Consider the following 27,471-nt stretch of genomic DNA (forward strand, 5'->3'; position numbering starts at 1 on the left):
ATGCTTTCTCTGTGATTAGCTTGTCGGTGACTTAATTTCATTCGGTTCTTATAATTTTAACAATAGTTCCTGGGCCTTTAAACATCAACAGGGGTCTTATTTTGTAGTGTTCAGACTTAAAAGCAGAGCACTGTTATTCCAGTTACACAAAACGCATATTAATGTACTCGGATGCAAATGTACCTTTCAGTGCAACCTCCTAATGGGCACTTCTTGAGGACACAGCACATTGGTTTTCATCGAGTGTACCAGCTGCCAGCTTTTCATTTACAGCTGTTCACCCTAAAGTCCTCAGACATTTGCAGCACTTGCAGATTGCATTTATTTCTTAGGCCGAGGTAAACATGTGTTTGGCTGTATTAAAAACACAGGAAGGTGTACTGCACAGTTGTGCTAGGCAGCGCTGGCAAACTGCCTATGAACAGCAACTGAAAAGGCTTCAATATCCCTTAATCAGCATGAAATCCTTGGCAAGAGATCTGTGTCAGCTCAGATCCTGGTTCAGGTTAGGAAGCTGTTGTGTTCTTGTTTGTTTTGCTGGGATTACAACAGAATTTTCACCTCAGACGTGCAGTTCCACATCGCTTTTTATGCGTGCGTTCGATGGTATAGCTAATAGCAATGATAGGAGATGAGAACATAGCTATACAGAGCGGTGGGAGATTGTGTTGTTTTCCTTCTTTCTGTCTCTCTCTCTCTTTAGCCTGTGTCTGAGCCGATTCTTTTTTCTGAACATTTTTTTTTCCCAAGGTCCCCCTGGACCCCCTGGAGTGGTGATAGTGGAGGAGATCACAGATACCACAGCCACTCTCTCCTGGACCCGTGGGCTGGACAACCACAGCCCTATCAGCACCTATAATTTACAGGCCCGGAGCCCATTTTCATTAGGCTGGCAGACGGTTAGAACAGGTGATCAATAAAGAAGAAAATGCAACCTCTCGATCTCAGGAGGTAGATGTGGGGTAGTATACAAATGCCCTAATTCGGCTCACAGTCCTATTTGGTGATGCTGAACTGTTGAACTAACCCAGCCAAGGTCAATGCTAAAAGAGTAATGCTGTATGTTTTCTGAAGCCAAGATGACATAGTTCTCTAATAAACTAACAACACTGCACATTTAAAAAACTTCATCCAGAAATTAATGGAAAGGAGCCCTGGAAAATGTCCTGCCCCCGCTCAAAGGCAAGCTTTGAATTTGATTCTCTTTCCACAATCCTGCTTTAAAAGTTGTCGTCTTCTCGACTGCCATTTGATGTTTGAACTTGGCTGTTGTTCAGTAGAGTTGGTTAAAAAAAAAAGTTGCTCGAGCCCACATTAAATGTCAATGGTTTGAGTTTTATTCAGTCATCTCAAAGGTTAGTAGGAAATTAACCTCCTTTGGTTTGAATTGCAGAACTAATCCCTGTTCATCCAACATGCGTGCACCCCTGAATTCCTTTTCTGTGGTACTGTCAAGAATGAATTAATTATACTTCTTGTACCTTGCCAGAAAAAAACACAAGTTATTATAACTCAGTGCCACAGGATAAGCATTTGCTAGGCAGTGTGTGAAATCCATTTTAAATTGCGGTGTAATAATCATCGTAGCATTTATGGTGGGATAACGGTTCACCCCCAATGACAGATAAGATCACTTTTTGCATAAATTCCTCTTATAAAACAGTTGTTGAGCAACAATTAATTAGTTAAAGGGGTCATATCATCCTCATTCCAGCTCTGTATTTTTATTCTGGAGCTTCACTAGAGTAGCTTTGCATGATTCACAGTTTAAAAAAAATCCTTATTTATCTTAACTGGCCCTTTATGCAGCCCCTCGGTTCATCCTCTTGTCTGAAACAAGTGGTTTTAGCTCGTGTTAGCTGTTTCTACCCCCCCCCCATAGCCCACTGCTTTCTTCTGATTGGCCGAAGCCTGCTGATGGTTTGCACTCAGTCTGTGTGAGCGCCGCCTCTTGTCGGTGTTGGATCAAATTCTGTTTCCTCATTGAGATCTGGTCCCCAAAGCCAGAATTCAATACAACACAGGACGCTTGATCAGGATGAGGAACAGGAATCAGGAACACTTTATTTGTCATTTCACCTCATGTACTTATGCACATGAAGTGAACCGAAATGCCGTTTCCCCCAGCCCACTGCAGTACAACACACAGAAAAAGAACACACACATTCAAACTAACACATGTATGTCCACACATAAAAAAATCCCTCTCCAAGAGAACAAACGCCAGCCAGGATGACTTTTGGAACTGCCAGTCTGCATGGGCTAGCAGTTAGCCTAGTCTGCCCCGATTATGCGTCCTGTCAGACCGCCCTCCGTGTTTCCTCCTCGGGCGCAGCTCCAGGCAGGGGCCATGGGCCCTGTGGCAACCAGACGAAGCAGACCAAGCTCTCCCAGCCGATCCAGCACCAGCTCTCCCAGCCAGACACCCTTGACACACCTCCCCACATTCCTCACGACGGCATCAAAAACACCACGGTCAGCGCCAGGTGAGGCCGCCGCCAGATCGCCCGCGGTGTTATCAGAACTGCCGGTCTGCATTGGCTAGCATTTAGCTTAGCCTGACCCTCTTCCGCGTCCTGTCAGACTGCCCCCGGTGTTACCTCCTCGGGTGCAGCTCCGGGCAAGGCCGCGGTCCCTGGGCCCACAGCACAACAGACCAAGCTCTCCCAGCCGATCCAGTGCCAGCGGCCCCAGCCAACAAACGAAGACAAAAACTTAGATGCAGACGTGGACAAAGACACTGCATCGACGGTACTGGGTGAGGCCGCCGTAAATTCGCGCCGCCATCTTCCCACATTGGTACTGGGTGAGGCCGCTGCGAATGTGAATTCACCCCATGATTAACCTTAACCTAACCCTAAGCTTAACCGAATGCTTACCTTTATGTAATAGTAACCAATAGATAATCCGTTTCCATGCGAAAGCTTTGTCTGGCTGGAGGGAAACACATCTCGACAGGGAAACAGAGTTCAGTACAACAACGGTGTAGGAGGTTCCGGAAGCAAATTATAAATCTACGAAGGCACATAATTGCTCATACTTGATTGGAAATGACAACTTCTCAAATCCATCCATACATGTTCGAGGCCAAATAAGATCTGATCTGGAGTATGAGAGTGGAGAGCACGAACATCCGCAGCAGCAAAATTATAGCAGGACATCTCTGGTAAATATTACACTCATTGCTTAATTTAGTCTTTCAAGCACAAGCCACACACACAAACACACACATATATATATATATATATATATATATATATACACACACACACACACACATTGATGGTGTGATATATATATAGATATATAGATATAGATATATATAGATATTCATCTATGGTTTCCGGAACACCCCCCCCCCCCGCTATATTTAAATATCCCTGTTAATTGGTGTATGTGTGAGAAATTCATGTTTGGGGGGTTGGTGACATTTATCCTCGGCGGTTGTGAAAATAACGCCACAATTTTGAGCAGATATGGTTAAAATGATGGCATATATCTGACTGCTCGGTGCACGGCTGTATTATAACTTTAGCTTCATTTTATACGCCCATTGTTTGCACTGAAACTGTATTGACAAGCCATTTGGTCCATCATCAGTACAAGACAAACATTTCAGAGGATTGATGTTACTTACAGCTTGTGCGTCTGACTCCTCAGCACGGCCCTTTACAGCTGGAACCTCCCTGTCTTTTAACACCAGCCTAGCCGAAAATCCAGCTTCATCCTGGGCTCTGTTGAGGAAAGAGTCCTCTGTGAAGTGTTGTGAACAAACAAACACGTTGCCATATGGCTGTAGTTGACCCGGAAAAAGGATCTGTATCCAGTGTTTTCTGGTGCTTACTTGTTTAGGAAAGGCAAACAAATCGAAAATCCAGCATTGAACTGTGCCCGGTTCAGGTAGCAGTCCTCGGTAAAATGAAGGGGACACGATAAAAGGCTGGGGTTGTACTGCTCAGAAATAGTGGTAAAAAGGAATTTTAACCACTGATTATTTATTTCGTCTTCATTTGGAAGTCCATTCAAAGATAATTTGCCTTCGCATCGAAGAAAATAGCGTCTTCTCGACATGGCGATACACGCAAACCAAACTTCCTGGCTTCTGCTCTGCCAAGCTTTGTGAGAGTCCTTCTGCCTCCGCTATACATAACAGTATTTGAAGGCAACCCAAACTAGCCACTAGGCGGGCATTATGAAAATGTGCGCCATGGTGACGTAGATGAGTAACGGAAGAAAACGCTGGCCCACAGACGAAGTGTTTCAGGCAGTGTTTTCTGTCGGAGAGAATCACTCCCTTTGGCATGGACTCGGGCGCTGTAACTGCAGATATTTTACGTGCACCTCCCAGCTACATAACACACTAAAGGAACGGGAATAACTCAAAAAGCATGATGTGACCTTTCTAATGGACATTCATATTTCTTCGATTCCATTTGAAGTGGAGGCCTTGGTAAGATTTGCATAAAGGGAATGAGGCATTATGGTGGATGTGTAGTTAGCACTGTTGACTCACAGCAAGAGGGTCCTGGGTTCAGTCCATGCCTATATTTCGTTGCCGTTGGTTTCCTCCCACAGTTGAAAACATATACGCTTGGTGAACCTTAGGCTCATCATCACCCATAAAGACAAACAGGAGTGTGACAGATGATGATGTGTTTTCTGTGTTCGGCTGTGATGCAACCGGTCCAGCTCTTTGCCTGCCATCCAGTGTAATGTGGGATACGTTCCAGCTACCTACCCCCTGCTTCCCCCGCTTTATCCTGAAAATTGAGTAAGCAGTTAAAAGAGTTTATGGATGGATGGACAGAATGGGGCTTTTAGCTCCCACTCCTTGCAAACAGAGTTATCGGCTCTTGTTTGAAGAACAGCTTGACTGCCTGGCCTGCATGGCATTAAAAGATAAGAGCGCCAATGTTTCACTAAATGTATGCCCCCTACTGTAAAATGCACAGAGAGACCACAGGTTCATTTGAGTAATGGATATGCTCACGATCAGTGTTTGTTTATTGTTGTAGGACTAATATTGACAGTGCTTGATGATGGCAACCACAGACAGGGTGGAGTAGTTGGGTTACCTGCTCGAAATGAGGCCTTTAGTACATTTGTAAAGCTTGTACAGGAGATTTATAGACGGCTACAAAGGAATGGCATTCAAAAATGCTGACTCAATGCCGACACCTGTGTGGTTTATTGCATGTGTTTGAATCAAAACAGCACATTTTTTCTCAGCCATTTCAAAAGAAAATTGCGATTAAATGCCATTCCAGTTGAACTGAAATAGCTCTATTTGTTCCACTACAGCTCCAGTGGGGATATCAAGGTGCACAGTTAGCTATTCATGGTATTAGCATTAACTAGCCATCTATAACTTAATTCACTGCAAAACTTGCAACTACAGTTGTTTGTCATCACATTTATGATTGAATAAAACGTTTAGTTTTACATAGCTCTCTGATTGTCCCTAGTTATATACATGCATGTATACAATCATATATAAAGACATGAATTAAGTAATATATGCATTCAAGTAAGCTTTGTAATATGTCATAAAGTTTGATCAGTGTTGCTTAGCTTTTAAACAGCGGCATCGTGAATACGTAAACTCACATGCAATATCATTTTCCACAGACCCAGACCCAGTTACAGGGGACATGGAGTCAGCCATGGCAGTGGAGTTAAATCCCTGGGTGGAATATGAGTTCAGAGTGGTTGCAAGCAATGCAATCGGGACTGGAGACCCCAGCGCACCCTCAAGGGGAGTCAGGACTAAAGAAGCAGGTAAAAGCCCTGGCACAAGCACCAGATAGACTACACTCCGCTGACAATATTTTGATGAGTGAGCAATCCAGGAAAACATTGAATAATTTGTTCAGAGTACGTCTCAGCTGAGCCCTTAGCTGGGGCCAGTACATGACTGTGCTTCATTCCCATTGTTAACCTGCTTGATTTTAATTGGTCCAGAAATCGAAAATAAGCTTCTTATATGAACTTCGACAAGTCTGGTGTTGCAGCTTAAGCAGCAAGGCACTTGTGCCTTGAGGCAAAGACACAGCAGAATAAACTATTTATGGGGAACAAAAACTCGCTGTGACAGTCCAGATCAAGTGTGCCGCCTCACTAGCTGCTCGTTTCTCAACTATGAAATGTAATAATTGCAAAGGTCAGTGGTCATTCTAAAGTGGCTTATTTAATCTGTCCTATCCCTTCAGCATAATTAACAGACTAATTGCTGTATCTAGTTCCAGTTTTGTTAATCCGTCCTCAGTGCTGTGTACTGAATGTTAAATTGTAGGCGACTATCCCGGAACTGTTGTTTGGAAATGTAAAAAGGTTGTGAATTAGGTTTGTAAATGCAGTCCATTGATAGTGTTAATCATTTTGTTTAATGCAGTGCCGTCAGTGGCTCCAGCGAATGTTAGCGGTGGGAACGGCCGCAGGCATGAATTGGTCATCTCATGGGAGGTAAGGCCCTCTGCTATGCCAGTGTATTACAACACATTTACAATTTGCTGTTTGTCAAATACATCCATGTACCAGTTTACACAAAGCCCGCAGTGTGGGCATCAGGTTTAGGAAATGTGTGTCAACATTGCAGTGCATGGTTTTGTTTAGTTACAGTTAGTGCTCATTGAATGGCTTGTGAAATATCACAGTAGGTAGGATTTCTTATGAAGGCCTCCATAAAGACCTCTTTTTTTCCTGGGATAGGATCCTGTCTGTTGTTTTTTTCCTCACTTTCAGTATTGCCAATTCTTTTTCTTTCTGTACAAATGCCAAGACTGTAGAATTCATAGTGCCGGGATCCTGTCAAATCTCCCTGGTTTCATATGTGAAACCTCGACTTGATAATCGTGATGTTGACAGATCTCACTCCCACTTCTCAAGCAGTTCTGACAGAAATAATTACAGATTTGAGTTGCAAATGAATAGGTAATGATTAAGCCATGTGTCTTGAAATTCTTTACAATAACTAAGATTTTTGATTTTTAATTGTAACTTTGTCTTTTCCTCTGTGCCAGTTTAAAAGACAGAAATTAGTTTACAAAAAAAAAAGTCAAAGCTTTGCAATTTGGTTTCAACTGAACGACTTAAAAGCTGCTTTTTACTCAATGGCAAGTTAAGCTGCTTATATGAAAATGTGAATGTGTATGTGTATGTGAAAGGAATTTCTTAACAGCAGTTTTCCAGACATAGAGCTGCTCTGGGAGCAAAACAGTCCCTAAAAACAAGGAATAGCGAAGTTCGCAGATGACACCACAGTAGTTGGACTGATAAATGACAACAGTGAACATGCCTGTAGGAAGGAGGTGAGGGACCTATCCATATGGTGTCAAAATAACAACCACTCCCTATGTTGAGAAAACAAAGGAGATAATTGTTGATTTTAGGAAGTCCAAAACGGTTCAGACACCAGTTTACATCAATGGTGTCCCTGTGAAATTGTGAGGAACTTCAGATTTTTAGGCATTCAGATCTCAGACTCCGTCTCCTGGTCTCTAAACAACAGTTGTGTCATAAAGAGGGCACAACAGAGACTATACTTTATGAGATGTCTTAAAAAATTCAGAAGGTGCACAAAAGCCCTGGTCAGTTTCTATCAGACCACCACAGAAAGCATCCTTACTGGAAGCACACTGGTGTGGTTTGGCAGCCTGACTGAACAGGACCACAGACAACCGGAAAGTAAACACAGCTTCAGAAATCACAGGAACAGCACTGCCACAGCTTCAGGACATGTACACCACCCGTTGCAGGGGGACGGCCCTAAGTATCATGGAGGACACCAGCCACCCAGCACATGGTCTGTTCTCCTTTCCTCAGGATGCTTACAGAGCATCAGAACTCCGACCAGCCACCTCACAGACAGTTTTTACCCCCAGGCTGTCAGAATAATGAGCAGTAGGCGCCTTACATAACTTCAGTGATTTATGATGTTGCAGGATTTCTGATTTCTTACGTATTGTTTTTGTTATTTATTATTTCCTTATATATAGTTTTAAGGGCTGAGCCAGGGCATTTCATTGCATTTGAGGGTACATGGTACTTTTTTTGGGGGGGGGGGGGGTTTCCCTTTTTTTTCTCCCCAGTTGTGCTTGGCCAATTACCCCATTCTTTTGAGCCATCCCGGTGGCTGCTCCACCCCCTCTGCTGATCCGGGGAGGGCTGCAGACTACCACATGCCTCCTCCCATACATGTGGAGTCGCCAGCCGCTTCTTTTCACCTGACAGTGAGGAGTTTCACCAGGGGGACGTAGCACACTGAGAATCACACTGTTCCCCCCTAGTCCCCCCACCCCCCAAACAGGCGCCCCGACTGACCAGCGGAGGCACTCGTGTAGCAACCAGGACACATACCCACATCTGGCTTCCCACCTGCAGACACGGCCAATCATGTCTGTAGGGACGCCCGACCAAGCTGGAAGCAACACAGGGATTCGAACCGGTGATCCTCGTGTTGGTAGGCAACGGAATAGCCCGCTATACTACCCGGACACCCCAATACATAGTACTTTTTAAGTGTATATGATAATAAAATGAACTTGAACTTGAGATACTATATGTACGAGCACACAGGTCATGCAGGATGGTCACAGTAGCAACACAGAGATAGTTACTCTATTTTACTTTCTATGAGGGGATATTATATCGTCACCTTCTTAAAATAATGGCCTAAGTCATATTTTCAAGTTTTTAAAAAAACAGAATAAACTGAAACTGAAACAAAATTTATCACTTTATTCTGGCAGGGAAGGAGTCTGAGCTGGTGCGAGAGGTGGAGCGGTACTAACTAGACATAGAGTAAACTGAAACAAAATTTGTCAGTTTATTCTGTTTTTTGAAAAACTTGAAAATATGACTTAGGCCATTATTTTAAGAAGGTGACGATATGTAGCATTAAATATAGTATTAGATATAAATGTAGTCCGCGGTGGTGTAGCGGTCTAAGCATCGGCTTTGTGTCGATAAAGTTGCCCACTGGGGACCGGGGTTCGCACCCCGGTCTCGTCACATCCGACTATGGCCGGACTCGATGAAGCAGCGATCATTGGCAACGCTGTCTTCGGGAGGGGGGCAGAGTCGGCTTGTGTTCGTCACATGAATGCGTCTCTGTGTGTGTCGGAAAAAACAGTGGTTCGGCCTGGAGTCGCCTTGTCACGAAAGTGGGGGGGCGGTCTCCTTCGAGACTGCCGGCCGGAGAGATGCAGTTGGCGAACGCATGCAGTACGAGGGTGGGTGTTTGAATTAAAATAGGGATCGGTTGGCCACTAAATTGGGGGGAAAAAGGGAAAAATCAGAAATACATTTAGAAAAAAAAAAGATATAAATGCATCTTAAAACTGTGCTCCATAACAGCATTTCACAAGCGTCAGCTACTTTCTCCATTTCTCTCTGAATTCAGTTTGAGATAGTACATCATTTTGTAGATCTAATACTGTGCCTACATGAAATGTGAGACGGGACAGTGCCTTGTCAGAGCTGTGTGTGTTGATTTGCAGTGACGTGTCACATGAATTGATGCTTCAGAATGTCAGAAAAATGAAGTCAAGAGGCTTAAATCCTTTTCTAGCTCATGTACGATTCTGCTTCTCAACCTTCTGAGCTCACAACCCCCCTAAAGGTTAAATAATGCCCACTCGTAATCCTTTGTTGCAGGCGTAATATGTAAGATAGTGTAATTTGACACTGAAAGATGATTGTTTTCTCTTTTGCGGCAATTTTACCCTGTTTATCATTGGACTCTACCTAGAGGCTGCAAATATTAGTTATTTAACATGAGAAAAGTATTAATCAAAAGGATTCAAAGCACAATAATATATTTGTGTGGTAGAAAATATGTTCCAGATTTCATAAATCATAACACAACACCCACAAGGACACTGCACATACCCCAGGGGAGGCCCTCGACTCCCAGGTTGAGAGGCTCCGCTATAAGCCAATAAGTGAACACAAGCTGACTGGAGCCGCTGCGTTCCCTTGAAACATCTATACTGAAACAGCGGCTCTGCTGCAGTTCCCCCAGGAACATATCCGTCTGCCAGCAGTAAATCCTGCACGTGAATGTAAGTTAATAATCGTGTAGGTTCCTACGTGCCATTCATTAAATTCTACTCCTTTTTTGTTGCCTGGGACGACTTGTCAGACATTATTGAGGTGCTAAAGCATAGTTGATGGACGATGCTTGTCCTAGTCATTCCCAAGCATGAAGGATCTAATGCACAGATAATTGCGTCAGGCTACAGACAGCTGCACTCACTTGAAGTAAGAAATGATGAGTCCGGTAGTGACAGTGCTGCTCAAAAAAACTTCTTTTTTTTGTGGTTTTTATTTATTTTTCTTTTTGGACTGGGTAGGATCTGTGTTCTCTGGCTGTCCTTTTCCCAGAATCTCTAAGGCTCTAATTACAACATAGATGACTGAGTAACTGAGTCAAGCCAAGTTAGCAAATTGGGTGCTGGGTTCGAAGATGCTGTCAAGTTGGAAGAAGGCAAGATGCGCTGTATTGAGGGATTTGTTGTAGTTTTTAAAGGGCTTGTAAAACATTTTATATATTTATTTATCCGTTTTACATTTTTCGGAGCTGAGAACATGTTGGCACAGTTCTGGGATTGTAGAACTGATTGCTCTCATGACAAATTCAACAAAAAAGCAAGAGGCGTCACACGGCCACTTTGAGAATGAAACTGTATGCATTTCCTTACATCTGGGGGAGAACGCACATTGCAGTCAACCCCCTCCTAATTGTTTGTGTTATATGGAGGGCATTAAAGATGCCGAGACCCATGTGACATAGGGGACTTATGCGGGGTGTGGTGCATTAGACCAATAAAATATGAGGGGAGTACAAAGCCCTGGGATGGACTGACAAAACCCGCCCAGGGTGTTTCCCCGCCTTCCGCCCTATGACTGCTGGCATAGGTTCCAGCATCCTGCAACCCTCATCAGGATAAGCAGCATGGAAAATGGATGGATGGAGTAGAAAGGCGACACACTAGTGTTAGCCAACTAAACTCTCCGGGTTGACTTGTGAGAAGCTGGAACACCACAGCACTGCCACCTTCAGTTTAACTGGTACCACCATCGCTGTCCTCGACAGCTACAACCCGTTTTTTTAATCTGTTTCTAAATATGAACAGGTGGAGACAGGCTCAAAACAAGTGCTTACTTGCTCTTTAATGAACAGAGTAAGAGCAAAGAGGTCTATTTTGCAGAATTCAGAGGAGAGGCAGATGGCACAGCTCTTACTGGTCAAAGCTGAGTCACCAAGTCTTCCTCTGAAACACCCAACTACCTAAAGCCCAGTTGTTACAACTCAGCTTTCGAAAAAAGGACTATATATTCTGGTGCTATATGCTCTCATCAGATTCTCTATATTTCTTTGAAGAAGGCTCTGTATATGTAGGCCGATTTTGTCCAGCTACTCTCTCAAAGAAATTTGATATTTGTAATAGTACTAGAAAGAGAAAGCACCCCACACTACTTCTGATGCTCCTGTATGTATTATATGTATTATATGTAACATTTCTACATTTCCCCCCCTTTTTTTTCTCCCCAATTGTATCTGACCAATTACCCCACTCTTCTGAGCTGTCCCAGTCACTGCTCCACCCCCTCTGCCGATCCGCGAAGGGCAGCGGACTACCACATGCCTCTTCCGATACATGTGAAGTCGCCAGCCGCTTCTTTTCACCTGACAGTGAGGAGTTTCACCAGGGGGACGTAGCGCATGGGAGGATCACACTATTCCCCCCGGTTCCCCCTCCCCACCGAACAGGCACCCTGACCGACCACAGGAGGTGCTAGTGCAGCGACCAGGACACATACCCACGTCCGGCTTCCCAACCGCAGACACGGCCAATTGTATCTGTAAGGACGCCCGGCCACGGCACGGTGGCGCAGTGGTTAGCGCGGTTGCTTCACAGCAAGAAGGTCCTGGGTTTGAACCCTGGGGTAGTCCAACCTTGAGGGTCATCCCAAGTCGTCCACTGTGTGGAGTTTGCATGTTCTCCATGTGTCTGTGTGGGTTTCCTCCAGGGGCTCCGGTTTCCTCCCACAGTCCAAAGACATGTAGGTCAGGTGAATTGGCCGTACTAAATTGTCCCTAGGTGTGGATGTCAGCCCTGTGATGGCCTGGCGGCCTGTCTAGGGTGTCTCCCTCCCTGCCGCCCAATAACTGCTGGGATAGGTTTCAGCATTCCACAACCCTAAGTAGGATAAGCTGTTTGGATAATGGATGGATGGATGGGACGCCTGACCAAGCCAGAGATAACACAGGGATTCGAGCTGGCGATCCCCATATTGGTAGGCAACGGAATAGACTGCTACACCACCCGGACGCCTAACATTTCTACATTACATTACATTTACATTCACTCCCTTGGTAGATGCTCTTATCCAAGGTGTCTTAAAAGAGCTTTAAGTTCCAGGTCTTCATCAAGGATCCGGACTTTGAGTCGGATCTTATAGATAATGGATACGGGCACATTGAAAGCAGCGTGCCACTTCCTCTTTTTCAGTGCATGTTCCACTACAGCCCAGCACATGCTAAAAGTTTATGGGACGTGCGTGTGATCATTCCCTTCTTTTTATTATATCTGTGATAGACACACCCTGCATCTCAAGAGTGCGTGCGTCCCCGTGTATGTTTGTCATGAGCGGTTTTATGAAGTACAGATAAAAATCTGCTTCACACTCAAAACACAGCCAGATTCCACTCACCTTTAGTGTTTTGTGTTGACCGCCTGAAAGTGGAGCGAGAGAAGAGGAGGATATGAAGGGAATGAAAGATCTGGAGGGATTTAACTTGACAATCGCTTGGCATCCAATTTTCTCCTGAAGAGACTCTCATCACGTGTGAAACCAGTGGAAGCTCAACAACAGCTCTTACTTCATGAGACACGTCAGAATAATTGCGTAAATGCAGCTCTCACTTGGGGCTACACCTGAGCACAAAGGGGTTTGTTGTCTTTTTCCCCAAGGGCTTCTGTTTGTCTGGTACAGTATGAATACAAGTAGCTGGGGACACATAGCGTCAGTGCAAGGACCAGCAACATTTGGACTTCATGAGGTCTCAGTCAACAGTCTGGGTCAACTCACAATATTATTTAAAGTAATGTTTTACTAGAGGACTTTTTTTTTAATCTTTTTGGAACTTCTAATAATGTCATGTCAGCACAGGCTAAAAGGGATTGGTATGTTTTTTTTATTGGCACGTGGACTTTATCATGGTCAGTGGTTCCCGTGTTTTGGAGATCTGGCTACTTGTTGCAGCAAGTCGGCAGGATGTCCAAGAAATGAACCTCTTGCGAACAGATTCAGCTAACCATAGTGTATCGCATAGATTCAGCTAACCATAACGTATAGTATAGTTGCGATATAGTGGCATTCTTCAATGGTCGAAACTTTTGGGTTTTTTTGCGTGTCATAATGTAGCTGAAGATGTTTTTGTAGCTGTTCCCGTTCACTGTCATTTGTTTCTCTGACAAGCTGCCGAGTCACTGCAACAATCAGGAATCAGAATCAGGGACACTTTATTTGTCATTTCACTCATGTACTTGTACACATGAAATGAAACGAAATGCCGGTTCCCCCAGCCCACAGCAGTACAACATACAGACAAAAATACGTTCAAGAACTACATGAACACACATATCCAAACTAACACACATATCCAAACTAACATATATATCCAAACTAACACACATATCCAAACTAACATATATATCCAAACTAACATATATATCCAAACTAACACACATATCCAAACTAACATATATATCCAAACTAACACACATATCCAAACTAACATATATATCCAAACTAACACACATATCCAAACTAACACACATATCCAAACTAACATATATATCCAAACTAACACACATATCCAAACTAACATATATATCCAAACTAACACACATATCCAAACTAACATATATATCCAAACTAACACACATATCCAAACTAACAGTTAACTTAGCCTGCCCCGCTTCTGCATCCTGTCAGACCGCCCTCGGTGTTACCTCCTCGGGTGCAGCTCTGGGCAAGGCCGCGGTCCCTGGGCCTCAGTGCAGCAGACCAAGCTCGCGCAGCTGATCCAGCGCCAGCTCTCTCAGCCAACAAATGGGGACAAAAACTTAGACACAGACGTGGACAAAGACACTGCATCAACGGTACTGGGTGAGGCCGCCGCAAATGTGAATTCACGCCGCCATCTTCCCACACCGGTAATGGGTGAGGCCGCCGCAAATGTGAATTCATGCCGCCATCTTCCCACACCGGTAATGGGTGAGGCCGCCGCAAATGTGAATTCACGCCGCCATCTTCCCACACCGGCCAGATCTCTGAAACATGGAACTCACTGTCCATGCATTGATATACCAACTTGAAAGTAACTCATACCACTTTGTGTCAAAAAAAACAAAACTAAAACTAGCCTTTTAATAGTCAACATGGTCAGTTTCTAGTAGTAACAGTCAATGAGGTAAACATTCAGCCATCAGTTCCACTCTCCATATCGTCGGAAACCATTTCAACAATTTTAAATCTGATAACGACCGAACAGAAAGACACCATAGGAGTACTTTCTCCGAGGAAGCCGTTTAACCTGAATCCGCAACTAAAATGGTCATGCATGGAGAGTGAAAGTACAGTAGATGGTGACCTTTTCACTGCTCCTTGGATGTTATTAAAGAAAAAAGGAAGATGGACTTTTGGGAATACCTCAGTGCCTGCATGTGCAATGGCGGTGCTGGCGTTATTACAGCCTGCAAACACAGCAAGGGGGCCAGGTGAAGATGTGCCAAACTGAAGGCCACCAGGGGACGCACTGAATCTTTACCGATCCAACAAAGGTGTGAGGGACGGATAGCACAGAGGTCAACGTTATACCGTTCAAAGATAGCTCAGAAGTCAGAAGAGTGGCGGGAAGGCCATCCGGCTAGCGTAGCAGTCTATTCCATTGCCTATTCCGTTGTCTGCGGGTAAGAAGCCGGATGTGGGTATGTGTTCTGGTCCCTGCACTAGCGCCTCCTCTGGTCGGTCGGGGCACCTGTGCTTGGGGTAGAGGAACTGGGGGGGGGAATAGCATGATCCTCCCACGTGCTATATCCCCCTGGCAAAACTCCTCACTGTCAGGTGAAAAGAAGCGACTGGTGACTCCACATATGTCGGAGGAGACATGTGGTAGTCTGCAGCCCTCCCTGGATCAGCAGAGGGGGTGGAGCAGGGACCAGGACGGCTTGGAAGAGTGGGGTAATTGGCCGGATACAATTGGAGGGAAACATTTTTTAAAAAGAGTGGTGCGAGGTTAGGGTCTTCGGTATCACAGAATTAAAACCAAAGGAACAGAGTTAAAACCAAAGGAGCAGAGTTAAAACCAAAGGAACAGAGTTAAAACCAAAGGAACAGAGTTAAAACCAAAGAAACAGAGTTAAAACCAAAGGAGAGCCATAGTAGATCTGCTGGTTGCTCTTGTACACTTTCTTGTGAATTTTGCTGAAGTCAGATTTCAAGTCAAGATTTATTTGTATAGCCCGAGATCCCAATTTTTTCTCAGGGGGCTTCAGCGGCCCTAGAGAAGTCGTTTTCCTAAGGCACAATTTTGCAAATGCTGCCAGGCATTAAGTTGTTGACCAACAAGAAGAGACCTCTATCTTTTCCATAGGGTGTCATCTATATCTCAAGTTCCGAGAGACATATTATCATTTGTATTTCGTATTGAGGAACACTGGTAAACTGTACACAAAGTCTGTTCCACAAGACATTTTTACAGAAAAAGGGTTTTTTTTTCTCCTGCTTATCAATGCTTGTACACATGCACCATCTACCGCCTCAGGAATCATTGAAATTATATTTAATTCAACTCTAGTTTACACCAATCCTATTACCTTTGTTATTGCCATGGTATCAACAGTAAAATATCATGTCATCCACATATTTTAACCACAGCGTGTGATCTGTTGTAAGTCCCAGTACTGTGGCTGCATATATCTGAACATGTGATCAGCAGATTTTCTTTATGGCATGCAGGCAAACGTGCTTCAGTTGGCCAGTTTTGCTGACAGCATGCCTTTGCATGGTCTAATATTATCAGTGCTGCTATCTTAGCATTTCAAATTGTCCTCTTCTAAACTGATAGCATGCACTGTCTCCAGTATAATTCAAACTTTCTCTAGCTTTACAATCATGATTACATTCTGTGCAATGTACGACACCCCCCGGTCCTTAGACCCTCAGTTCAATTGAGGGAAAAGCTCAGAAAAAACTTGTCAGGGAAAAAAACATAAAAAAGGAAAAGCCTTAGGAAGAGCTCTTCAGGGTATCTGGGTGGCGTGGCGGTCTATTCCGTTGCCTACCAACATGGTGATTGGCGATTCAAATCCCCGTGTTACTTCCGGCTTGGTTGGGTGTCCCTACAGACACATTTGGCCGTGTCTGCGGGTGGGAAGCCGGATGTGGACGTGTCCTGGTCGCTGCACCAGTGCCTCCTCTGGTCGGTCAAGTTGCCTGTTCAGGGGGGAGGGGGAACTGGGGAGGGGAATAGTGTGATCCTCCCACGCGCCACGTCCCCCTGGTGAAACTCCTCACTGTCAGGTTAAAGGAGGCAGCTGGCAACTCCACATGTATTGGAGGAGACGTGGTAGTCTGCAGCCCTCCCCGGATCAGCAGAGGGGGTGGAGGAGAGACCGGGACGGCTCGGAAGAGTGGGGTAATTGGCTGGGTACAATTAGGGAGAAGAAAAAAAAAGGAAGAGCTCTTCAAGACAGATAGACATGCAGTATTACTCATGTTATAGCGAAATGCTGCGGAGTATATATGATTAATACAAAAGATATAGGGAAACAAGCATAACTTCATGAACTGTTCCAATATACTTTAATCTCAAATCAGAAGTGGCGGGGAATGCTGCAGTTTGGTCTAGAAAAAGAGGGGGTGAAGAATAGAGAAAGTGAGCGAGAGCAGTGTGAGAGAGGGCTCATTGTAACAGCAGTAGAGCAAGCCAGAGGTGAAGCTGGTTTCTTTTCACTGGGGGAGGATGGTGTTTCACATTAGCACATTGCTCAGCAAGTGTCCATCAATTGCCTTTCACGTTATTATATTGAGAAAAAAGAAAAGAAATGGAAGCGTGCATTATTAGCAGCTCAGCCAGCTATTAGCCACATCAATCATTCATAAATGACCATTCAGAACAGCACTCACGGACACCTCTAGATCAGACCTATTGTACGTGGAACAGGCAGTCAATTCATTCAATCTGAAATTTACTTAATCACCTACAAGAAGACACCTGGTTAACATACAATACACAGAAGTCTTCTGAATCCGCTCAAATGGCAAAGGGCCAGGCATATCGGCCCATTATGAAGATGTAGTGAATTTTAAACGTGGTCCCACCAGAGAGGCAGCGCCGGTGTTTATTAACCTTCCATCTCAGAGTGGTTCCCCTATAAATCCAGCGATGTTAATGAATACCTGTTTGTAATTTCTGTCTTCACAATGGCTGTACAAAATGTAATCCCTCTCGTGACAAGTTAAGAGGATATTAGCCCAACCTGCATGTTGCCGGACAAATTGGCTCCCAGCCAAGTTGAGGGCACGCGGAACCGTGAACCCATGATGAAAGCTACAGGATTTGCAATTCAGAGCAAATGAAGGCTATATTAACAGGGGAATGGTGAGCAGATGTGGAAACAGCAGACAGTTATTCTTGTAGTTATTAAGTATGGGAGTCCAACTGTCACCAGTAGAATAACCTTCACATGCGGAGAAGTGCACCTCGGTGGCACATTACCGGGATAATGTCCATTCCAGATGGGATGACGTTTTAGCGCTGGGCTACTTTGCCATTTGCTATTTATAACCTCTCAAGAATGTCATTAGAAAAGCTGCCACATGATGACGGCTCAAGGCTGAGAGTAGAGTAAAATAAAATATGGGAACCCCCCAAAGGGAATACTTGAAAGCAGGTACTTAAAATGACATGAAACCACACGGGACCTGTTTGGACAAGAACCACTTATGGAGAACGGTGTCAAAACTTTGGTGTTCTACATTCAGCTACCATATCAAACCATGCAGTTGAAGCTTATTGACAAAAAAAGTCAAAGAAAAGAAAAATGTCATGCTGAAGTCTTTATCTGAAGTCTTTATCAGGGGACGGGGGAGACAATGACTGCAAAATTACATGCTGGCCCCCCCCCCCAAAAAAAGAAAAAAAATAGTTTTGAATATTGCAAAACTTGTTTGACGTTATGAAAACTTTTTTAAAAACGGTGGCAGTTGAGCTACGTCCAGCACTGTCTGATAGAATATGTATAGGAATATGTACTACGACTTATGACAAATTATTGTATGTACAACCATTTACTTTACTACAAACCACTGTAGCTGGAGCAATGTGTCAGTTTAACAAGTGCGTCTTCATAAAATGGGAATTAGAAATCCATCTAAACAGTGAGCAGCATGTGCCCTCATTTTTATTCTGCTGTGATATTCAGGGATTCAAACCATCCTTGCAGCGTAATAGCGGTACAGGACACACAATAAAGAAAGTTCAAAATTCAGTCTCAAAAATGATGTGTCTTTTGTGAAGCATGCAACAATTGGTCACCCATCAATAAATCTGTCGTACTGCACGGGCACTGCAAAATAGCCGCGGTGTTCAGAAGCACTACTTGGATGTACTTGGATGCAGTGTTATCCCTTTTTGCACTTGCCATTTTGCACAAGTCATTTTAGTTCTGCCCTATTTCTTCTTGTTCCAGCTAAATGCTTTTGGAAGTAAATCAGGGCTTCGTCAGTGATCAATGGAGATGAATATTGAAGGAGACGGAGCAGGGATGTTGGCCCCTTTTGGCAGTCAGGGCATGTGGATGCGTGGCAGTTCTGCCTCTGCAATCATCTGCTGAGGCTTGTCAGAGCTTGGATGGCCATGGTGGGCTGGGTTATTAAGCAGGATGAATGACTAAACAGTCTCCATAGCTTCATTCAGCCGTCTCATTAGAGTCGATGGTGAGAGACTGCTTCTTCACTTGGAGCCAGTGAGGTAACCATTAGTGATGGCCCCGCAGTCGGCAGTCACCGAAGCCCAGCAGACCCCACAGTCCCATCCAGGAGAATTACCTCGTCATCGGATGAGGCCTCTCGCACTGTTTTCCACTAGCTACATCTGTCTCTATTCCCTGAGCCATGAGTGCAGCTAGACTTAACTGATTAGCTAATTTGGTCATGCTGTTTTTAAAGACCTGTATTGCGTGGCATGTCTTTAAGAGCCCTGCCAGCTCTGATAATAAGTTTGATGGAGGCTAATTCATTTTCCCTGATTGGCCTTGTAATCATTCGGACACAGTGATCGGTTGCTTTCAAATGAAATGTGAAGTATATTTCCATCCACCCCTCCTCTATAGACGATATGGCTAATTTGGGTGGTGCCTTTAGGGGACAGTATTAACACTGAAGCTTGTGCAAATCAACACATTACTGCATGACAAACTGATCTGATGCCAGAAACAGGTGTAAAAGTGTTAGTCACTCATTAAATATGGCCAAAGCTTTAATTCCTGTAGCTCTCATTTTAATTAAATTCTATCTTGCTTAATAAATTGCTTTTGATTTGATTAAGAGTGTGGCAGCTGTTTGAAAAAGCTTCCAGTATTACCACTCCAGGAAAACAGCAGACAGTCGCTGCAGCCAGCAAACTAATCCTATGTGTACACCAAAACTCAGGCATGGGAAGCTCAGCCGCGGCGTGGTGTGCACAATTGAGACTGATCGGATTTGTTTTCATTACTCAGGATTGACTGTATCATTACTGCAACTGGCAGACGGCTGCACAAGTAGGGGAAAGGAAATGGAGCGCACGTAGGTTTTTATTTTTGTTTTTTTTTTGTTTTTTGTTATTCATAATTTCTGCTTGAAGTTAATGCGTGTATGCACGTGTTTGTTCACAGGTGTGAAAATAACATCCAGCGTGCTAATCTGTTAACACCTCAACCATCCATCTGATGATGTTTAACTCTGTGTGATGATTCTTATTTTAAGTGTTCTTGTTCACTGATCTCGGTTAATAGAGGTGTTCATGCTTCGCCATGAAAGCGCGATACAATTCGACGCGAGCAGCTTCCTGTTGGGCTTTTTGATCTGATACCTGAAATAGTACTTGAGAGCGTTTCTTTCACCAGAAGCTATCCAAACAGAGTGTTTATGAGCAGCGAGACCTCAGCTACAGAGCTGTAGCGCTACTGAGCCCACACAGACCTTCTTTTGAAAGACCACCTTAGGTGAACGTTTCTGTTTTACTCACCTCTTATCAAGTAGCTTCAAGGTTTTACCTTCAACTGTGAAAAACAAAGACAACCTTCCCCCAGTGTCGTCACCCCTCTGTCATTCTTACAAGGGAAGTCATCAGCATGCTGAGGCGACAGCTTTGAGAGAACTTTTTTTTTTCTTCCCTTTTCCTCCCCAACTGTATGTTAGGCCAATTACCCCACTCTTCCAAGCCATCCCGGTCTCTGCTCCACCCCCTCTGCTGATCCGGGGAGGGCTGCAGACTACCACATGCCTCCGCCCATACATGTGGAGTTGCCAGCCGCTTCTTTTCACCTGACAGTGAGGAGTTTCACCAGGGGGACGTAGTATGTGGGAGGATCACACTATTCCCGCCAGTTCCCCCTCCACCCTGAACAGGCACCCCGACCAACCAGAGGAGGCGCTAGTGCAGTGACCAGGACACATACCCACATCCGGCTTCCCACCCACAGACACGGCCAATTGTGTCCTAACCCGGCCAAGCCGGCGGTAACACAGGGATTCGAACTGGTGATCCCCATGTTGGTCAGTAACGGAATAGACTGCTATGCTACCCGGACGCCCACTCCTCTTGTCATTCTTGCAAGGGAAGTCATCAGCATGTTGAGGCGACAGCTTTGAGAGAAGACTAATTTTATCATCTTCCTGTGTGAGCTATCTTCACCCCTTTTAAAGTTTAATTGAACAAGTTTTTGCTGATAAGAAATGGGGCTTTTTCACTGCTCTGTCAGAGAAGAAAAGGTGACAACGCAACCAATTTTCTCGCTGCTGTCGCTCCTCCAGCTTAACCATCAGGGACCAACCTCAACAGCTCCTGTGACAGCTCTCTGTTGTACAACCAAAGAAGTGAAAGTAAGAACATGTCAACTGAAACAAGGCAATGGTAAAATTGTTATCCTGCACAACTTTTCCCCGATGGTCCAATCAACGGCAATCTGAAGTCATTTGGGACAATCTCTACACGGCGGTTCCTAAGCATCAACTGGCTACAACTTGATTGCAATGTATCGAAACAACACAGAAAAACGTAATTGTATGGTGTGATTGCAATGAAAATGGCCTCTGTTATAGGTTTTACTCATCATGCAAGCAATTGTGTCATTGTAGATTTGTGTAGGTTTTTGTGTTATGAAGAGGAATCCATGGAAAACTTTGAAAACTGAACAAATGATGACAACTGGCATTTGGCAATATGTATTTCTTTAGTTGAGTTAGGTGAGGGTCCCATGTTGTGCCTTGTTCCAAGGTGCTCAGGTGAGTGACTGTTTTGTGTGGAACAAATTAAGTGTTGTGCAGACCTCCCGTCTACACAAACCCCTGTGTCTGTGTGTTCGCCTCCTTCTCCCCAGCAGCTCTCTCTTCCTAGTGTTGAATAGCTCTGTGTCCTTGTGTTCTCAAAATATGAAGCATGTGGTTCCTTTTTTTGTGTCCCTGTCTTTCCAGCCTGTGTCTGAAGAGTTCCAAAACGGCGAGGGTTTCGGGTATATTGTGGCTTTTCGTGCCAACGGCACACGAGGCTGGAAAGAGAAGATGGTGACCTCAGCAGATTCCACAACGTACAAGTACAGGGATGAGACCTTCCCTCCCCTCACCCCCTTTGAAGTGAAGGTTGGAGTGTACAACAATAAAGGAGATGGGCCCTTTAGCAAAGTCGTCATCGTCTTCTCGGCTGAAGGGGGTGTGTTGAGAGGTGTTGCGTTGTTGCAGTTGCATGGCTTTAAAAGAGCACTCGGAACAAAAGGCTTGCAGCATTGTAAGAAGGTCACCAGTTTTGGCTGTCTCTTGCATTCATCACGTTCTCTAATGTTTTCTTGCTCAGAGCCAAGGGAGCCACCATCTGATGTGAAGGCTGCCAGTGTTTCCTCATCAGAAATTAGGGTCACTTGGAAACCACCCAACCCTGGCCCTGGAAGACCAAGAGGATATGAGGTCTGTGTAGAGAGAGAGAGAGAGAGAGTGTGTGTGTGTGTGTGCATGTGCCTGAGTGTGTGCAGTATGCATAAGCATTATGGGTTGACCAATATGTTTTTTCAGGACCGATAGTGATTAGTAATCAAGGGGATCGATAACCGATATTTGGAACCAATATATATTTGCTGTAAAAATGAAAATCTTGGTGTCAAAATTTAGAATAACACAAACTCCAACACAAAACTTCATTGAAGTGCCTTTAAGTATGTTTTTTTTTCTAAATTGTATTTCTGATTTTCCCCTTTTTCTCCCAATTTAGTGGCCAATCGATCCCTATTCCAGTTCAAACTCCCACCCTCGTACTGCATGCATTCGCCAACTGCATCTCTCTGGCAGGCGGTCTTGAAGGAGACGCCTCGCCACTTTCGTGACAAGGCGAATCCAGGCCGAACCACTGCTTTTTCCCACACACACAGAGACGCATTCATGTGATGAACACAAGCCGACTTCGCCCCCCTCCCAAAGACAGCGTTGCCAATTATTGCTGCTTCATCGAGTCCGGCCATAGTCGGATCTGACGAGACCGAGGTGCGAACCCCGGTCCCCAGTGGGCACCTGCATCGACACAAAGCCGATGCTTAGACCGCAACACCACCGTGGACCCGCCTTTACGTATGTTTAATTAAAAGAGAACTTTTCTTTATCTTAAGACAAAAAGTGCAGGGAGCTCCTGGCAGCAAGAAACAGCCGAGCCTGTCAGTGTTTCTGCTGGTAAGCTGAGCAGATTATGGATCAACAGATGAACTTGTTGATGCTCACTATCACATTCAGGTCAGCTCTGCGAGACTCAGCCTTATTATTACCTTATTATGACCATCGTATCTAACTGAAGTGGAAGGGGTCTTTGTTTGTTTTGATGTCTGTCCTGCCACCTTCTCTGTGTAGAAATAAGGGATGCCCCCAAGCTCCTGCCCCCTGCCACAAGTCCTATATTCTCCCCCCTGATGACATAATGATTTTTTGGGGAATGCAACATGCTGATACACAGTTTGAAGTGCTGTATTGCAAGACAAAATAACAGAAGCACTTAAAATTACAATTGTAACACAATTATTTGTATTGTAATTTGGATTTGTAAAACTGGTTGGTTTGACACAAGACAGAAACATCACAAACATCATTGTGTCCAGCCAACACAAACGGAAACCTTCAGTAACTGCAAGCAACTGAGGGTGCTGTTTATATATATATATATATATATATAATTTTATTTGGGGGGGGGTCCCCCTTTTTTATCCCCAATGGTACCCGTCTAAGCACCCCACTCTTGCGAGCCGTCCCGGTCGCAGCTCCACCCCCTCTGCTGATCTGGGGAGGGCTGCAGACTACCACATGCCTCCACCCATACATGTGGAGTCACCAGCTGCCTCTTTTTTTCATCTGACAGTGAAGAGTTTCGCCAGGGGGACGTAGCGCGTGGGAGGATCACGCTATTCCCCCCAGTTCCCCCGAACAGGCGCCTTGACCGACCAGAGGAGGCGCTAGTACGGCGACCAGGACACATACCCGCGTCCGGCTTCCCACCCACAGACATGGCCAATTGTGTGTAGGGACGCCCGACCAAGCCGGATGTAACACAGGGATTTGAACTGGCGAGCCCCGTGTTGGTAGGCAATGGAATAGACCGCCACGCTACCCGGGCGCCCAGAGGGTGCTATTTTTAACTACAAGGCAGCCACTGAGTTAGGCCTAATGGCAACGATGACGGCATGGCGCTGACATGCAATCTCACACAACACAGATCTTTTCGGTCTGTTGCTGTCCGCTGAAAGTGTTCTCCACGCCTCTTGTATAACCGGTTCGGTTTTACTTGATGTTATGTTCTTCTCAGCACTTTGAAGACCTAGTGTATATATGAAATGACGCGTGTGAAAATACGGGACAAATCACGTCTCTTATTGATTCAATACAGGACGCAGCAATTTATTTTCCAATACAGGACAATCCCGTTTTATATAAAGGACGGGATTTTCTCGACAACCGTTCTTCCGATCACCTTCACACTTGGGTGTATTGCTGAAGGCCCAAGGAAGTGCAGTGTTGAGTGTGCCGTTGTTTGGATGAGCGGTTCTCGACAAAGCTGCAAGCATTAACGTTTTCAGTGAAGTTAGTCATCATAAATTGTGCTTCTTCACTTCCTGTGGAGTCAACAAGCGGAAACACAAACAGCTACACTCTGATATTGCAACCCACATTGTGGTCAGAGGGGGGATTACATCCATATTCCTTCGAGTATGAAGTTTGGGTGAATGGGCACTGCACTAGTAAAAACTCTCAACTTATACGGGCGAGTACTGTTGCGTTCGCAATACAGTCGCTAAAATAAGTTCCAGGTGCACTGGCACCAACGTTACACAGATATAGCTATCCCCTCATAAATGTTATCTCGTTCTAGTTAACTGTATGTCACTGCAACAAAGGGTATTATTCAGGCATTTTCAGTGGTGTAACTGGGAAACTGGGCATGCTTATCATCATAGAAATAGACCATGATGTTGGTTGTTTTTGGTTTTTTTTAACTTCAACATACAGAATGATGTTTATTGCCACTTTGGCAATATTTGATGCCTTTCCTTCAAAAAACAGCTCCGCTCGCTTACTGGAGTTGCGCTAGTCTGCAGATGTGTGTTGATAGGCTATTACTCGTGACATGTAACCAATCAGATAGTGCTGTGGGCGGGACATTGCTCAAGACCACCGAGTGGTGACTACAGACAGAGAGAGGCGGCTACACGGAAGCCAAAGCAGCACATTTTTAAATTAATTTATTTTATCGGCCATTGGATAAAAAAAATAACGATTCTGATAATCGTAAAAATATTGAATATCGGATATGATAATCAACCAGGCCGATAATCAGTCGACCCCTAATAAGCATATGCAGACATGCATCCACACACACACGTGAGCACACCATTCTGCACACATTTGGGAGTATGAACACGCACAAAGCTGTGATCCCTGCCATCCGCATGTTCTGTTTAGGTCAGCTACTGGAAAGACACGGAGGTGGAAGAGTCGGGGAAGAAACGAACCACTGTGAAGAACGAAACATCTGTGGTCCTGGCAGGACTAGAGGGCAACAGTCTGTATCTCATCACAGTAAAAGGCTTCAACAGCATTGGCCAGGGCCCTGCCAGCGCCGCTATCACAGCCAAGACCAGGAAAGCCCGTGAGTACAGCGCTGACACAAATCATGCCATTACTATTTCTGGAACGGCTGCCACCTGTGTAGTTTGCTCTAAAGCTCATCATAGAAAGTGGAGAAATTGACCCAGTTGCTTAAAACTCGTCATTTGAGCTGGTGTGGTTAAGTACTGTGCTCTCAGCTTTGCGCTCACCCTCTCCTCAGCTCCCGCCCAGCCTCCGAGTAACCTCATGTGGATCCAGGAGGGCAACAATGTGTCTTTAAGCTGGGATCCAGTCAAGGCAAAACACAATGAGTCCGACGTCATCGGGTACCTGGTAAAGCACCTCTTGTTTTCTGCTATGTTTAGTGAATTTCAGGACATTCAGATATAGAGAAAAACAAAAGTCATGCAACCAGTGTTAGATTTCTGTGGAAAGGAGGCAGAAGTCCAGTCACCTCAGGGCCACTTCAAATTGTTATGGTTTTAGTTCTGAAGGTGTGGGCTGTTGGATAAACATAGAGGAGCGTCTGTGTGTGTGTGTGTGTGTGTGTGTGTGTGTGGCCCTGCAGGTTTTTCTGCGTCAGGAAGGCAGAGGGCACAACCAGGTGACCAGAACCATCAACCCCTCCACCTTGCTCTCTCTGCCCGAGGGAGGTACCTATATTATTGAGGTGCGCGCAGTCAGCGAAGGGGGAGAGGGGGCAGTCAGCTCCCAAATCCGAGTTGTAACTTCCTCCGGTAAGCCCCTGCCCGTTAGTCCAGCCGAATTTATGTAGTGCACTGTGACAGTGGAGCCTTACAATATGTTTTACAAAGCCGTGAAAAACAAGACACGGTGCTTCGTGTAGATGTGACGCACAGGTGTTGGGACTTTGTTGTGAACAGAACGACAGAGGATCATTGTCTTAAGTTTATAATTGGAAGTAAGCCTACTATTGATGACACATTTTCATTTCAGTAGCTAACATTGTGAATTGTTTACATAATGTCCTCATTGTGTGAGGTAGATCTTTCCAACAGCGTTAGCTTTAGCTCCTCTGAATCATGTTCTTAGCTGAGCAACAACCCAGAAAAGAACGCCGACACATCAAAAACTAATGCTGCCCTGGGCGTCCGGGTAGCGTAGCGGTCTATTCCGTTGCCTACCAACATGGGGATCGCCGGTTCAAATCCCCGTGATACCTCCGGCTTGGGCGGGCGTCCCTACAGACACAATTGGCCGTGTCTGTGGGTGGGAAACCGGATGTGGGTATGTGTCCTGGTCGCTGCACTAGCGCCTCCTCTGGTTAGTCGGGGGTGCCTGTTCGGGGGGACTGGGGGGAATAGCGTGGTCCTCCCACGCGCTACATCCCCCTGACGGAACTCCTCACTGTCAGGTGAAAAGAAGCGGCTGGTGACTCCACATGTATGGGAGGGGACGTGTGGTAGTCTGCAGCCCTCCCCGGATCAGCAGAGGGGGTGGAGCAGAGACCGGGACGGCTCAGGACAGTAGGGTGATTGGCCAGATATAATTGCGGAGAAGAGGGGGGGGATTTTTTTTGTTTTGTTTTTTTTTAACTAGGGCTGTCCTGAACACCATTGTTTTTGGGCTTTGAATATTAGAACTAACAGCAAGTATACTCAGTATAGAACTGACTAACTAACTCTGTCTGTTTGTCCTTCGATCGTCTCGACCACCGCTCACATGTGACGCCGTGCTGACTTGGGTCCTCACCGGTGGGTGGGAAGTCAGTTAGATGAGCGGTTGTCAAGAAAGGCGAAGGACAAAGAGATTCCCTCCATTTTAATTAAGAAACTGGCTTCAAAAACCTTTTCAAAGAGAAATCTGTTGCGTATGAAAAGAAGGGAGGCTTTTTGTCAGTGTAGACCTTTATATGAACTCCTAAATACTTACCGGCGTGCCGCTTTCACACGGTCACCGTTTTCCCTGTTTTTCCCATTCCTATTGCCTACTGCCGTCTAACCATCTCCCGGGGGGAAAAAAACAGAAAACAGAAAAAAAACAAATACGGCGTTTGCCGTTAATTACCATGGCAACGGTCAAATGCTTCGAAGCGTTCGG

The 27,471-nt window shown here is 45.1% G+C and overlaps 1 protein-coding gene across 1 annotated transcript in view; it reads left to right on the top strand.

Moving 5' to 3' along the window:
- cntn5 (contactin 5) overlaps nt 1-27,471 on the top strand; it is a 113,092-nt gene that overhangs the window by 82,281 nt on the left and 3,340 nt on the right. The window contains exons 14-21 of the mRNA XM_056283114.1: nt 751-909; nt 5,629-5,778; nt 6,392-6,462; nt 21,751-21,985; nt 22,127-22,236; nt 25,264-25,450; nt 25,631-25,743; nt 25,979-26,147. Of these exons, the coding sequence (XP_056139089.1) occupies nt 751-909; nt 5,629-5,778; nt 6,392-6,462; nt 21,751-21,985; nt 22,127-22,236; nt 25,264-25,450; nt 25,631-25,743; nt 25,979-26,147 (1,194 nt within the window). The remainder of the gene's footprint in view (nt 1-750; nt 910-5,628; nt 5,779-6,391; nt 6,463-21,750; nt 21,986-22,126; nt 22,237-25,263; nt 25,451-25,630; nt 25,744-25,978; nt 26,148-27,471) is intronic.

Source organism: Lampris incognitus, chromosome 7 (assembly GCF_029633865.1).
Source record: "Lampris incognitus isolate fLamInc1 chromosome 7, fLamInc1.hap2, whole genome shotgun sequence".
In the NCBI taxonomy this organism is placed as follows: Eukaryota; Metazoa; Chordata; class Actinopteri; order Lampriformes; family Lampridae; genus Lampris; species Lampris incognitus.